The following is a 15,238-nucleotide window of genomic DNA, read 5'->3' on the forward strand; positions in this document are numbered from 1 at the left end:
GGGAGCCCCTGACAGCCCCTGGAGCGTCCACACCAGACCCTGTCCCTGCGCCCTCCTCCCCTCTCGGTCAACTGCGGCCCCCCGCACACACCTGGATTGCTCCGCCCCCGCCCCTCACCCTAGGCGAGAAAGGGAGCCTCCGAAAGCGGGGACCCGGGGCTCCCCTAGGGGGCTGGCACCTGAGAGGAGGAGGAGGAGGAGGAGGAGGAGGAGGAGAAGGAGGAGGGCGGCGGCGGCTAAGGGGCAGTGAGCGGGTAAGTCTGTGGCTGTCTCCCTTCTTCCCTTCAGAACCCCACTAGGACACCCCGGTTCCCTCCGCTTCTCGTGGGGGAACTCACGCCCCGACAATGCGTCCCTCCCCTGGGTCCCAGACCTCGGGAGGAGATGCTCAGCCCTGCCTCGCCCTCCCCGATGTCCCTCCCGCGGCCCGTTAGCGCCGCCCAGCCCCCGGGCTCGGAGCTTTCCCGCCGCCGCGCGTGGGACTCGTCTGGGCAGTCGGCGGGTTCCAGCCCCTCACCCCGGCCCCGCGCGCCCGCCCGCGCAGCCCGACGGGGCCGGTATCTCCTTCGCTCTCTCTTTCCTTGGCTCGCCCCGCTCCCAGCCCCGCGCCCACCCCCTCCCCCGCCATTGTTCTCCGGGAGAGAAGGCACCCATCTGCTTTGGGGGCGGCGGCGACGGGGGCGGGGTGGGGCCGGCGCCGGCTCGGGCTTGCCGGGTGACATTGTGCGCGGACGCCACTCGCGGCTGCTCCTCGGTGCCGACGCCGGGGACGGGACGCGCGGAGAAGTCTCCTCCTCTGTTGCGGGTGGGGAGGTGCGGGGGTTGGTTTCCCGGGCTGCGGCTGAGCTCGCTTCGTCGTCACCCCACCTCCTCCTCCCCCCAGTTCACCCCATCCTCGGGGCCAGGTGGCAGCCGCCTTTCGGGGATTCGCTTTCCTGCAATTGGCGGCTCCTCTTTGGAAAGCCCACGAGGCGGCTACTCAGCCTCAGCCGCATTGAGTAGTCGGGCAGCCGGCTTCCCCGGGCGCTCGCCGCGCGCCTGCCGCCTCGCCTCGGGCCGGGCACCGCCGGGCACCGCTGGGCACCGCTGCTCGCTGCCCCTTCCCGGCCGCGCCTGCCGCCTCGCCTCGGGCCGGGCACCGCCGGGCGCCGCTGCTCGCTGCCCCTTCCCGGCCGCCCCTCGGAGACTCCGCCGCCTCTCCTGCAGCTTCGCCCCTGACGCTCCCGGGCACCTGTTGTGGGCGGGGATCGCGGAGATGAAGGTCCTGGGCCATAAGATAGAGTTGTTAACAGGTAAATGTGACAGTTCCAGGCGTATGTGTGTATGTGCGTGCGTGTGTGTGAGATTTCTCACTGACCCTAACTCTGGTCTCTTTCAGGGGATGCGGAAGGTTAATTACTTAGCCTTTGCATTTGCTAGTTCCCTGGTCCTGCCCTAGCCGGGAGCCCTGTCCTAGGCGCCCTGTCCTAGGTGCTCTGTCCTAGGCGCCCTGTCCTAGGCGCCCTGTCCTAGGAGCCCTGTCCTAGGCGCCCTGTCCTAGGCGCTCTGTCCTAGGCGCCCTGTCCTAGGAGCCCTGTCCTAGGCGCCCTGTCCTAGGAGCCCTGTCCTAGGCGCCCTGTCTTAGGTGCTCTGTCCTAGGTGCTAGCCGGCCCTTACTGCTCTAAAAGCCGGCGTGCTTTTCTGGGGGACGTTGGGGGCCGGGGAGAAATTGTGTGGTATTTGTTCTAAGGTCGGAGGCCGTGAGGAAGAGGAGCATAGATTGGGGAAAGGAAGGCTGGTAACCAGAAAGGTCATTTACCGACAGCAATCATTAACGGGGCGTTAGTTGGCGCCGGCAAATGAACTTGGCCGTCCCTGGCTATTGGACTTTTTTCAGCTCTTCTCCATCCTTCCTTTTGTATTTATCTAAATTAAATCCAAACGTTATCAAGCAGCTGTTAGGAGAGAACAGCAGACATGAAAGTGAAAAATGTTGTCTCAACCCCTGAGGAATCTCAGGTTCCAGCATGTGTGCACATCAAATAAGAATAATAGCTAGCGTTTTAATGTCATTTAACATGTTCTATATGTGTCATCTTACTTGGTGCTTCTTTGGTGTGAGAGAGGATTATCCCCACTTTACATAGGAGGAAACTGGCACAGAGAGGGCGTGATCAGCCAGGATCACCCAACTAAGTCATTGTCTGGGTCAGGATTCGAATGTGACTCCTCTGAGAATGTCGCCAACATGAAAGAGTAAGATCCACTGCTGGCTACTGGAAACTAAGGGGGCCGGTGTCTTGGACACCCCGGTTACCATTGCCTCTTCCCCACCCCCTTCCCCAGAGGCTTCTGTGTTCTGAGCCTTTTCCATAGGTAGTCTTTATCTAGCACTTTAAAATTTTGTAAATGTCTTTACAAATATCACCCCAATCACTATGTTTTTTAAGGAAAAAAGTTTCTTGTTGTGAGCAGAATCTGAATAACTTCCAGGGAAACGGGATTTCCTGGCTATGAGACTGAGTGACTTGGTGGGATTTATGGGATTATCCAGCTTTGGTAATCAGAGATTCCATATACCACCTTCCAGGACCCTTCTGGTTCCCTCTCCCAGAGCCAACACATGTGTACTCAGCCTAAGAATATCAACCCAAGAAACTAATGACCTGGTGGGAGAGATCCAAAGACAAAACCATCCAGAACCTTTAGCAGCTCTGCCATTTTTTGTTTACTGATACTGGTCCTCCCATAAAATGAGGGCAGAAGTATTGTATTCTTTCTCCCTTTTTCTTCTCTCCCTCTCTGCCAGGAAAGATTTTTTGGATATTAAAATTAAATCAAGAGTGAATGAGCAAGCTAATAAGATGGGGAGGGAGGGACTACAAGAGTGGAGATTGATCACTGGCAATGGCCGGGCCCTTTTCCCCAGCTTACCCACCTCTCTGGCAGAGAGAAACCTTCCTCCACACGCAGGGCATGAAATTCCAAAATGGGGGAAGCTCAAGCAATCCTCTTTTAAAACAAAAGGAATTTGCTAGGAAGGCCTCCCTTCTTCCCTCTCTCGTCTGATCTCCCTACCACTTGTTTCTCCAATCTCACTTCCTTTTCTTCTCATTGAATGGAAATAGGTTCATGAGCAGTTTCTCTAGTTTTTAGGTAATATTAAATGTGGGAGGATGGGAAAGGGGGTTCTGGGGCTTTCCAAAGATGAGCATGGCAGCGTTCTTAGAACCGAAGTCAGTGATGGAGAAGGACATTCTCTCTGGCTAATGATAGTCTGATTGTCATTGCAGGCTATTGCACTTTCAAGAATTGATATTTTGGAGCTTAAGTACAACTGTTAGATTGCAACAACTGGGGGAAGAATGATCCCCTGCTTATTTATTTATTGGGAATTGGGGTTCCTGGGTCTAGCTTGGGGACACAGAGGGTCCTGATAGTGTGAATATTAAATCCTCTGAAGTGATCACATTATTAGAATTTACACTGCACAGTTCCACTGGGCTGGAACCAATTACCATATTTTACATAATTGTAATTTCAAATAGTACAAAATGGAATACATTTAACCACTTCAGAGGAGTAATTATTCCCAGAAATGGGGACCTCGCTGTATTTTTCTTTCCTTATTAATGGCATGGTTGGATGAGAAATATCCCAAAAATTCATTGTGTACTTCAAGTAAGTATCTTTATGAGATACAAAGCCTAACGGAACTTTTTTATGTCTTTGGTGTGGGAGTGGACAAACACTGAGAGCGATTATCAATCAACAGGCATTTGCTAAGTGCTGCTGATACCAAGAAAAAGAGCAAAAATTGTCCTTACCCTTTAAAGGTTTACATTCACTTTGTGAAGTGTACTGTCAGAGAAAGAGTGTTGGATTTGGGAATAAGGAGCCGAGTTTGAATTTAGATGTTTAGGTGTTAGATATCTGGGTGTTCCCAAAGCAATCCTAATAGATAGACTTGCCATCAACAAAAGAACTATGGAGATTGAATGTAAATTAACACATGCTATGCTCACTTCTTTTTTCTGTTGTTTTTCTTTGTTCCCATGGTTTTTCCCTTTTGTTCTGATTTTTCTCTCCCAACATGATTCATAAAGCAATATGTATTTTAAAAAAAGAAAAAGGCACAATGTATAGATCAAGTTTTTAAATAAAGGCAAAAAAAAAAAAAAAAGAAAAATATCTGGGTGATGTTGGATAACTCATTTAGCTTCTCCTAGCCCTTCTTCTTCTCTGAAACAAGGAGGGGAGATTAAAAGGCCTCTGGGCTCTCTTGAATGTTACATCTAAATACTGTGATGTGAATGATGTAATAGAAAGGAGACTGGGCTAGGATCCAGGGGGCCTTGAATTCCAGCTCTGGAGACCCTGGGCAAGTCATTTTAAATATCACATCTGCCTGTTGGCTCCTTTTGTAACCTTGGCAAATCATTTAACTTTTCAGGGCTGCGGTTTGTAAAATGGGAGATAGGATTGTCTGCTCCCCAGGGCTGGTGGAGACAAGGTACTTTGTCAAACTTTCAAAAACCACCTAATAGGCTCTCTGTCTTATGCTGTGCCTTGGGTGCTTGGTCTGGCTTTTTATCACATTTGTGGAGGAATGTAATTTAGCCTGCAGTCAGTGTGGTCACAAGGTTGTTGTTTGTCCTTCGTTCTCCAAGAGGCCCGTGGCATCGGGGAGGTGGTTCTGGGACACGCAAGTGAATTGGATTGAAGTGAAGGAGGGCTGTGCAAGGTCACCCGCCTCACTTTCCCCTCCAGAACCGTTTGGGTCCAGTGGCCAGATAGAAATCAGGACAACTGGAAATGGCCCTGAATGAAATGGGAGGCCGGGGCCTTTTTAGGCTAAAATCCTCAACAGGTCTCATTTTGACTGATGTCACACCCATTTAGTGATTAAGGCTATGTAGCAACTGAGGCAAAGGATGGCCTCTTTTACTTAGTCCAAATAAATAAATATTTTTCTTTCAGGCACCTGTCAGCTTAAAATGTAAATAATGGTAGCTCTGACTCTCTGTCTCTCTGTATCTCTTTCTGTCTCTGTCTGTCTGTCTGTCTGTCTCTCTCTCTCTCTCTCTCTTTCTCTCTCTCTCTTCTCCTTTTCTCCCTTTCCTTCTCCCCCTCCTCTCTCTTTTCCCCTTTTCTCCCCCTCCATATATCTCTTTCCTTCTCCCTCCTTTCTTTGTCTCTCTTCTCTCCATCTCCACGCTTCTCTCCATCCCCACTCTTCCCTCCATCTCCACTCTTCCCTCCTCTCCCTTTTTCTCTCCAGCTTTCTTTTTCACCGATTCTTTTTCATCTTTCTCCCCTTCTCTCTGTTTCCCTCTTTGTTTCTGTGTCTCTACCTCTCTCTCTTCTCCTTTCCCTATCCTCTTTTTCTCTTGTCCTTTCCCCTCTCTCTTTCTTTCCCCACCTCCCAATCTCTTTATCCCTCTTCCCACCTTTCTCTTTATTTTCCCACATTTTCCCTCTTCTCCTCCTTCCTTTCTCTGTATATTTCCTCTCCTCCCCCTCTCACCTTTCCCTTCCTCTCTCCCCATTCCCCCTTTCTCTCTTTCTGTCTGTCCTCCTTTCCTCCTCTCTCCCCCTTTTTCCCTATTCTCCCCATTTCCCCCTGTCCTCCCCCTTTCCCTTTCTCTTTCCATCTTCCTAAACTTCTCTATTTTGCCCCCTTTTTCCATCCTTCCCTCTCTTCTTTCTCTCTCTATTCATGTTCTAATGGTTCTAACAGTCTCTGATTCTTTGTTCATTTAACACTTTTCTTTCCAACTTCACTGACTTGAGAGTAATGTGAGTATTACTGCCCACAGTCCAATCAGCTCTGAGCCAAACCCCTTCCCAGGTGGGTGGCTTGTCACAGTGGGGGATGTGTCCCCTATCGGTTATAAAGCTGATTAGGAAGTGCACCTTATAGAGTACAGGGCCTGGAGTCAGTGAGACCTGAGTTCAAACATGGCCTCTGACATTTACTTTACTGCCTTTGTATCTTTGACTAGTCCCTTAATCTCTGCCTCAGTTTCCTTATTTGTAAAAGGGTTATATAAGAATAGCACACACTGGTGATAAAATGAGTTAACATTTGTAAAATGCTTTAAGGGAACAACGAACATGAACTTCAAGAGATGGTGGAGGACAAAAGGGCCCGGCGTGCTGTGGTCCCTGGGTCATAAAGAGTTAACAGAATAATGGGGTTAGCTGGCTCTTCCGGCTATCTTTTCTGACTGCCCAGTCTGTAGCAGGCACAGGCCCCGGCTTTAGCCACCATTTCCTTTTTCTTCATCCCTTTGCCCTGATCACTGTACTTCAAGCTGGGAGGGGTCTAAGTGATCATATAAACTTCTCAGTTTATAATTGAATAAACTGAGCCCCAGTTGGGGAAAGCGATTTTTGCCTGGTCTCTGCCCCAGTAAATGGCCAAGCTGAGATTCCCGCTTGAGTCCTTTGACCCCCAACCCGATGTTCTTCCCATTGGCTTTTCCCTAGAGTAGTAACATTCTGGCCTCTATTATCCTGACTGTGCAGTGAGGTGGGAGACTGAGTCCACGTTAATAATACTCGTTCACATTTTTTTCTGTCCCATTGAAGGAGACTTTCCTCTATACCAGTGCACGGAAGTAGGACAGTAAGGAACTGTTGCCCACAGCCCTCTGTTCCTGTCTCTCTCTGACCCTGTACCCTGTGACCCTCTTTGCCCTGTCCCCCTTCCAGCTTCCTCAACAGACTGGAGATAGCTTGGGGGGGGGGGGAGATCTCTTTATAAGAGACAGTGGTAAGTTCTCCCTGCCCCAAACCCCTGCTGTAATAAATGTCCTTGCTTGTCTAACCGAAGGAAACCATAAGCCTAGTGTAGCATCGTGGCCCAGTGGAGGGGCACAATCATTCCTGGAGGGCTAATCCTTTGGGCCTTTGATACTCCAGTGAACTTTTGAGAGAATTGTTGGAGAATGTGTACTTCTCCTCTTAGACCTAATATTCTTTCCACGGGTTAGAAAGCAAGGCTAGCTGAGGAGCTACAACGATAATCCAGGAAACTGGCATCCTTGATGGCTAGAGGAAACAGGCCCTGCTAGGATATAGGCTCATGGAATCAGAGCTGGGTGGGACTTCAGAGACCACCATTCAATTTGGAGCAAGGAAATAGTGACCAACTAATTCTCTCTACTTATCCCTCATGTTTTGGAATCAGAAAGAAGTCGGGGATGGCAGAATTGGGGTTCTATCCCTTAGAGCAGCTCAGTGATATAATAGATAGAATACGGGTCCTCAAGTCAGGAGCATTTGAATTCAAATCCGGTCTCGGACACTTAGTAGCTGGGCAAGTCGCTTTATTCTATTTGCTTCAGTTTCCTTATCTGAGGAATGAGTAGAGAAGGAACTGGCAAACTCCTCCAGTACCTTTGCCACAAAAACCCCAAATGGGTCGTGAAAAGTTGGACACCACTGAACACCAGTGGTCCTCTGGGAACCTCTGGGAATGTTTTTTAAATGAGCTTGACATGTGATAATAAACCTCCTTTCCCAGGGTTTCTTTGGAATATGGACTCCATTTTAACGTGTCTGACTCCTTCCCTGGAGACAGAATGTGGAGCCCTGGGAAGCCTGACAACCAGCAGCCAAGCCATATTTGGTTGGGGCCGGGGATGTTTGGGACTGTGCTATTTTGAAACTCCTGGTTAAGGAAAAAAATTGTGTGCATGTGTGTTTTAATGCAATCACTTTTTTTTCTGGGCAATTAAAGTTAGAGAATACTAGATCTGGGGTTAGATTTGGATTCAAAGTCCCAGTTCAATTACTTAACTATGTGTTTGATTTGGGGCAAAGCATTTCCTTTCTCTGGAACTTGGTCTTTTTTTTTTAATCGGTGAAGGGAGAGGATTGGACCGGCTGCTTTCTAAGTTTCCATCCATCTCCAAATCATGTGAGTCTAATACTAAGGACTACAAAATCAAGATATACAAATAATAATATTTTTCTAGAGACCGCTTTTAAAAAAAAACCCTGAAAAAAATGCCTTTCTCTCCCTTCCAATTCCCTATTTCTACTGGTATGAGCAGATGTGGAAGTTCCAGATCTTGGAGTCACCCTCATCAGCCCTCCTCACACCCAGTCGGTCACTGCGTCCTGCTCGTTGCGCCGCCGCGATAACCACGACCCCTTTCCTTGCCCTTCTTCCCGACTGCAGCCCTAGTGCAGCCTCTATCACCTGGATTATTTGCCTCCGAGAAGATCTCCCTAATCCAACCTTTCCTCACTAGCCCAACCTCCCCCAGTTGCCAAAATAATCTTTCCTATATATGACCTCATCCAGCTTTGTAAACTTCTTAAACCCCCCCATATGGAGTCTCATAATGGAATGGGAGGATGTGAAATTATTATTTATTTTCAGTAAATGTTTTTTTTTTAATATACCCATTTAAACATCTTTATACCTGAGTTCATGTAAAAACTTCTCAAGAGGAAAGGGGTTAAAAAAAAGCTTAAGCAGCCCTGGTATATGGGATAAAACTGGCTCTCCTTAGCCTGGCGTTCAAGAGCTTCCCCAAACTGGCTCTGCCCTCATTTCCTACTCGCTCTACACACTTTACATTCCACCCACCCTGGACTGCGAGCACCGCTCCTGCACCCAGAATAGCAGGCGCCTCTTGCTGCTGCTCTTTGCACACCATCCCTCATGTGAGGGGGGAAAAATATATATATATATATATAATATATGTGTGTACATATATGTGTGTATACATGTATATTATACATACAACATATACACACAATACATATATTGTATCTATATGTGTAAATAGTATTTCTACATATATGTATATAACATGTATATTATGCACACAATATATACACATGACACACATGTTGTGTCCATATGTGTAAATAGTATTTCTACATATGTGTACACACACACACACACACATTCCCTCTTCCTCATCACTTTTAAAATACATTTCTTCTTTTAAAGTTGGGTTAAGATGCTTCCTCCGAGTCTTCACACACACACACGCACCCTTCAAATTGTCTTTGAGGCTGTCATGTCTCCTTTGTGCCCTTCCGACATTTATGTTACAGAGGCAGAGAGAAGGATCAGGAGATGAAGGATTTGGGTTGGAATCCCACCTCAGACACTTCCCAGCTGGGTGATCCTGAGCAAGCTGTTTCCTCATCTGTCAAATGGGCTGAAGAAGGAAATGGCAGAGCACTCCAGTGTCTTTGCCAAGAAAACCCCAAATGGGGTCACAGAATTGGTCACAAGTGAACCATGATAAAAACTCTGCCTTGAGATTTATATGTGTGTGTGTGTTTTTCTGTGTGTATATAGATTTTTGCATGTACCACAGAACTTCAGCACTTAATCCTGCTTGTTGATGGACTCTCCCTCACAAACCAGACAGAGGAGACCCCGAGAGGGGAGAGGGGGCTTGCCCGCCACCAGTGACGTGCCTGGGGCCTTTCTGTCTGCTGCTTTGCCAAGGAGCCCAAAGCCGGTGTGGGCCGTGCTCCATATTGGTCAGGAAACCAGCCCGATTCTGCTCCTTCGGCTCCTGAGAGTCAGCCTAGCTCAGTGCGGGGCTGCGGAGTCACTGCCAGGCTGTTCCACGCTGGGGTTTGTCTTCTCCGGGCATGGTTTTGCTCTTGAGTGGGTGGGCTCTGAGTGGGTCTGCACAGTTATTATTATAGGATATTACCCAGGACACAGACCTAATGTTTTCATCCTTTGGCGCCTCATACAAAATCTCTGCTTTGTAAATATTTGTTGAATCAATGAATCAGTGAATAAAGGATGGGACTCAAATGCCTGACAATCCCTGACACTTCTCCAAAGTTGTCCTTTGAGGTTATCACAGGGTCATAAGACTTGGCTCTGGAAGAGACCAGGAGTAATTAAGGGCCAAAATGTATATGGCAAGGAATTTTATAAGTGTTATAATAATGATTAGTATTGATTGATAACCGTAATTGGCATTTTCATGGTGTAGTGAGGTGTGCAGAGTGATTTACATAAGTGTGTTCATTCATTTGTGCCTCCCGAACCCCGAGGTGGCTGCTGTCAGTCTGTCCCCGTTTCACATTTGGGGAAAGTGTGACTGAGACCTTGGGACAGAGCTGGCCGGAAGCACGGGGCCAGGAAGGATCTGGGCCAGAACTTAAGTCCTTATTCTGGCTCTAGATTAGTATTTGCTGTGATCTGGCTGCTCCATGAAAAAGAAGTGTGACTTTAGCATCAAGAAACGCCCCTTCCACAATGCAGGTCAACACCACCTTCTCAACAAGTGTGGTCCTATTAAGGTCCCCAGAACACCCAGAGGCTCAGCCACTTGTCTGGTCGGAATCCAGCTCCTCCTGCCTCCATCCACTCTGCTGTGCCGCCGTGTCGACCTCTCTAAGATTCCTTTATTATTGTTGTCCTGTATTTCAGTCAAGTCTGACTCTCTGGGACCCCATTTAGGGGATTTCTTGGCAAAGATGCCATTTTCTTCTCCAGCTCATTTCACAGATGAGAAAACTGAGGCAAACCAGAGTAAGTGACTTACCCAGAGTCACGCCGCTGGGGAGTCTGACACTGGATTTGAACTCGGGTCCTCCTGACTCCAGACCTGGCTCGCAGCCGGGCAGAAACATCATACTCTTTTCCATCAGTCAGTCCGTAACCACATTAATCTATTGTATACTGGACAGTGAACTTGGCACCGAGTGCCAAGAAAATGAGACTGTCCCCCCTCAGGAAGTTGACATTTACCCGAGTATAATTAATCACCACAGTGGATTTGAGTTGATGTGAAGAGCACAAATGAGCACTTTTCAAAATGCAGCCCCAGGAAGGGTAAATTGCGGGTGGACAAACAAGCTGTGTTTGGCCCAGGGAGGTTTGTCCTCCAGCCCTTTGGGGTCGGGGTGGAGGAGGGTCCCTCTGGCCGGGCCCAGAAATGTGACTGAGGCCCCAGGGCGGCCCGTTAGTCACCGGAAGGTCCAAAGCCCCGCCTGCGGCTCGGGAGATGCTCTCCGTCTGGGTATCCTTGAACAACCCACTCAGCTGTCCTTGACTTTGGGGGGAGGCGAGCCGCTGAGAAGCCGGGCCACGCCAAGCTAAGCACGTAGGTTTTCCTTCTCTATAAATAGACCAGGGGAGCATCTGGGAAGTGTCGAGCGGGACTGCTCAGTTTGCCAGCTTAAAAATCGGGAGCTGCCTAGACCAAGAATCGGTTTCAAAAAATAAAAACACTCCAGCCCCTGCTAACCATTCTGGAGGATCATGGACTTCTCAGGCCAAAAGCGGCAGAGGAGGGCCCTCCTAGCATCGTCCGGTCCGGCCCTCCCATTTTAGAGAAGAGTAAACTAAGGTCCAGAGAAGGAAATGGCTCTTATGGCTACCCCAGAGCCCAGGCCCAGACCCTTTCCTGATTCCCATACCCAGGGATGGGAAGCTCGGAGGTGCCGGAGCCAGGGAAGTGAATTACAATCATACCACTGGGCTGAGATCCTGGAAGTCCGGGACGGCGTGTGACCTCCAAGATAAGTGACCTTAACTATACAGAAGGGCGTTTAAGCTGGTCAGCCTTTAGTGAAGGTTTTAGAGTACAGGAAATTAAAAAAAAAAAAAAAAATAGAAAGCCCAGCCCGTGACTTTGAGAAACCCCCAGCCATAGGTCACTGGACAGGAGCTCTAGAACCCAAAAGGTCCTTGGGAAGGAGAAGCCATGATGGGGAGCAAAACAGTATTCTGAAAGGTGACTCTGCTTCGCGCCCAACTGCTTCGTGCCCTTGGATGTTTCCAAAAGACAATGGAACAGCGCCATGCCGTCCTCCCATTGGAGAGATTGTGAAGTCAGTAAGCATTTATTAAGAGCCTTCAGCATACCAGGGACAGGGCTAAAGACTAGGAATACAAAAAAAGGCAAATCCATCAGACAAGACTTGAGTAGAATGTCCCGCTTTAAGAGAGTGTCTGATCCATAGTGGAAATGTACTGAAAAGTGATCAACAAAAAGCAGAGGGTTTTAAACAGTATTTTAGTTTTCCAAATACATGTAAAGATCGTTTTCAACATTCATTTTTGTAAAACTTTGCGTTCCAAATTTTTTTCCTTCCCTCCCCCGTCCCCAAGACAGCAAGTAATATAAGTGAAATATGTGCAATTTTTAAAAATATATTTCCACATTTGTCATGTTGTGCAAAAAAAATCAGATCAAAAGGGAACAATTCACAAGAAAGAAAAGAACAATGAAAGGGCTTTAAAAATGAAATGTGGTAGGTGGTTATATGCGATCAGCATCATGGTGGCAATGACCACCCAATTTTTCAGACTAGTCACATGTTATCTTATTTTTTTTTTGTTTTTTTCCCAAATATATTTACCCAAATATTTTACTCTGAGAAAAATGAGAGTGTCTGAGCAACTTAGAAAGTGGAGACAGGTGTAAAGAAATCCAAGATAAAAGAATCTCTGGCTAAGGCTGGCCTGAAGAATTGCGTAGCATTAAGCAGATGTTTAAACTTTGTGCTTCACCCCTCTAGTGATGGATAAGCATTTATTAAATGCTTATTGTTTGCCAGACACTGTATTAAGCACTAGAATTATAAAGAAAAGGAAAAAGAGTCTTTGACTTCCAATAAATTGCATTCTAACGGGAAAACAATATGTAAATGGGATACATACGGTGGGAGGGAGCTCAGGTCAAGAAGATCCGAGTTCAATCTGCCTCAGTTACTTACTAGTTGCGTGACCATAGGCAAGTCAGTTAACTTCTCTCTGCCTCAGCTTCCTCATCTGTAAAATAGCCATAACAACTCCTTGCTGTGAGGATCGAATGAATTACAAGCCCTTTGCATGTCTTAAACCACTTTGTATTATTATTATATTGACAATTATATATATATAATTATAAGTATAAATGGGAGACAGTTTTAGAGGAAAGTCTCTAGCCATGGAGATCAGGAAAGACCTCCTGTAAAAGAAGAGATTTGAACTGAGTTTTTTCCCTTTTTAGTGGGAAATCAGAATTAAGTGACTTGGCCAGGATCACACACCGGTATCTGAAAGCACATTTGTACTCAGGTTCTCCTGACTCCCCTATATCCATCCACTACAGCTTCCCCTGAGCCGAGTTTTGAAGGAAGGCAAGAGGTCAAGGTGAGGAAGGAGGTAGGAAGGAGACTGATAGAAAAACATAGCTTTTGGGTTTGTTTTTTTTTCCAGTCTAAGTTTGAATCTTGGTTATGGTATATGGGTGAAAGAACCCTGCATTTGGAGCTAGGAGCACTCAGCTCCAACATTCTCCAGCTTTTTGGCCAGCGGCCCATGAGCCTCAGTTTGCCCATCTGTTAAATGGAAATCTTTCTTGCACCACCTCCCTCGAGGAAAATGCTCTGGCCATCTTCACATCCCCTAGGACCAGGGTCATTGTCCCAGGGGGGAAGGAGCCGGGCGCGTGTGCCATTGTGAATGCACAACCCTATAATCCAGGAGAAGAATTTGTATCCTGACGTTCTAGATACCAGCTTGGATCTGGTTCCCAAGGGGCTGTTGGGTGCCCCAGATCATTTCCTCCTTTCTGTTTGTAAAGGGAAAAGTTCTGGAATTATGAGGGGCTCTGACTCTACTCACCTGCTGACAGACTCAGTATCCCAAAATGCCATTTCCACTCCCTCTGACTCCATTCAGGTCCCATCGGCCCATCCTTCCTTATCCCGGCATTCTAGGCTCTTCCCACAATGTCAGTCTAGGTTTCAAACCTATCTCCCCCTACACCTGTGCACCCAAACCCGCTTCCAGTCCAGCCAGATTACTGCCGACTCTGCAGATCTTTTCCTGTTTCTGCTTCCACGCCTTTGCTCAAGCTGTGCCCTCTGCCTGGCAGACCTTCCCCTGTCTAGTCTCTACCTAACTCCGTCCTCAGGGTCCAGTCATCCCCATGACATTTTCCGTGACCACCTGAGCTCACCTTGCTACTATAAGAACCCCAACAGCCCTTAGGGTCTGTACTCATTTATCATCTGTGACTCCCCTCTGCTTCCAGGAAGAAACTGAGGTAGCTGCTCTGGTCTTTAACCATACAAAGCAGTAGGCAAAATTGAAATCATCTTTCTCTATGGTTCTGTTACCTCTGGTCAAATGGAAAACTCTGCTGTTTGGTAGCTAGAGCCCTTCCCAACGTGGCCCCTTGCCTTCCAACCAGGCTTTTTTATGCTTTACCCCGTCCTACTCACTCCACACCCCAGCCACGTTAGCTTATTGCTGTTTCCCCACACATGAGATTCCAATCTCTGACCTCCCTGCCTTTGCACTAGCTGTTCCCCATGCCTGGTGTGCCATTCCTCTTCCCTCAGCCTTCCTTCAAGACTCCATCAAACCCCAGTTTCCTCAGGAAGCCTCTCCTAATATCCTCACCACCAACTTCCTTCCCTCCTTCCCCCCGGTGCCCTTCTGAGATTACCTTCCGTTTATACCAGGGGCTATAAATCCCATGAAACTTAGGGCCCCCTTCCTAGAATATGTATAACCAAAGGAGCCTGGCAACGCTAGTTGATTGGCCAGTTAGGGACCAGTTTTCAGATAAAGAAATCTGGATGACTTAATCCAGGGAGAAAACTTCTTGATCAATCTTTGGAGCTGACTGGGTTTCTGGTCAGCACGAGGGTTCCCTAAGCAACAAGAAGTGGTCCAGCGTCCCAGCCACACGGGGCTAAGTTCCAACAGTGCAGTACAATTCTCTCCCACTTCCCACGACTGAAGATTGAAATATTGGACTGGTTGTAAGAAGAGGAAATTTAATAGGAACAAATGTAAAGGCAACATCAGGGCTTCTGAAAATCGGCTTTATGAACACAAAATGAAGATGGGACTAAACTCCTGTTGATTGTTGGGAGTTTTATTGGGATGAAAATAAAATAGGAATCAGCGGTGTGATTATGGCAGCCCATGCAAACTCTGGTTCCCCTAGAAGAGATAGCGGGGCTGGGACTGGGAGATTATTGTGCCGTTGTAAAATGCTCTGCTCCGTCCCATCTGGAGAATGACTAAATCTTGTTTGCCTCTATTTCCTCCTCTGTAAAAGGAGCTGGAGAAGGAAATGACAAACTACTCCTGTATCTTTGCCAAGAAAACCCCAAGTTGGGTCAGATACGACTGAAAAACAACAAAACATGGGGTCCACAAGGAGATCTCAGAGGGTCTGTGATCATTAATTAAGGTGGGAGCTCCTCGAGAGCAGGGGCTGTCCCACCACGGCATATTAGGGAGAATATCGCT

General features: G+C 47.7%; 1 protein-coding gene across 1 annotated transcript in view; it reads left to right on the forward strand.

Moving 5' to 3' along the window:
* Nucleotides 1–735: 735 nt before the first annotated feature.
* Nucleotides 736–15,238, forward strand: part of NDRG4 (NDRG family member 4) — a 61,716-nt gene continuing 47,213 nt past the window's right edge. Inside the window, exon 1 of the mRNA XM_031949942.1 lies at nucleotides 736–1,292. Within this exon, the coding sequence (XP_031805802.1) occupies nucleotides 1,256–1,292 (37 nt within the window). The 5' untranslated portion in view covers nucleotides 736–1,255. The remainder of the gene's footprint in view (nucleotides 1,293–15,238) is intronic.

Source organism: Sarcophilus harrisii, chromosome 2 (assembly GCF_902635505.1).
Source record: "Sarcophilus harrisii chromosome 2, mSarHar1.11, whole genome shotgun sequence".
NCBI lineage: Eukaryota > Metazoa > Chordata > Mammalia > Dasyuromorphia > Dasyuridae > Sarcophilus > Sarcophilus harrisii.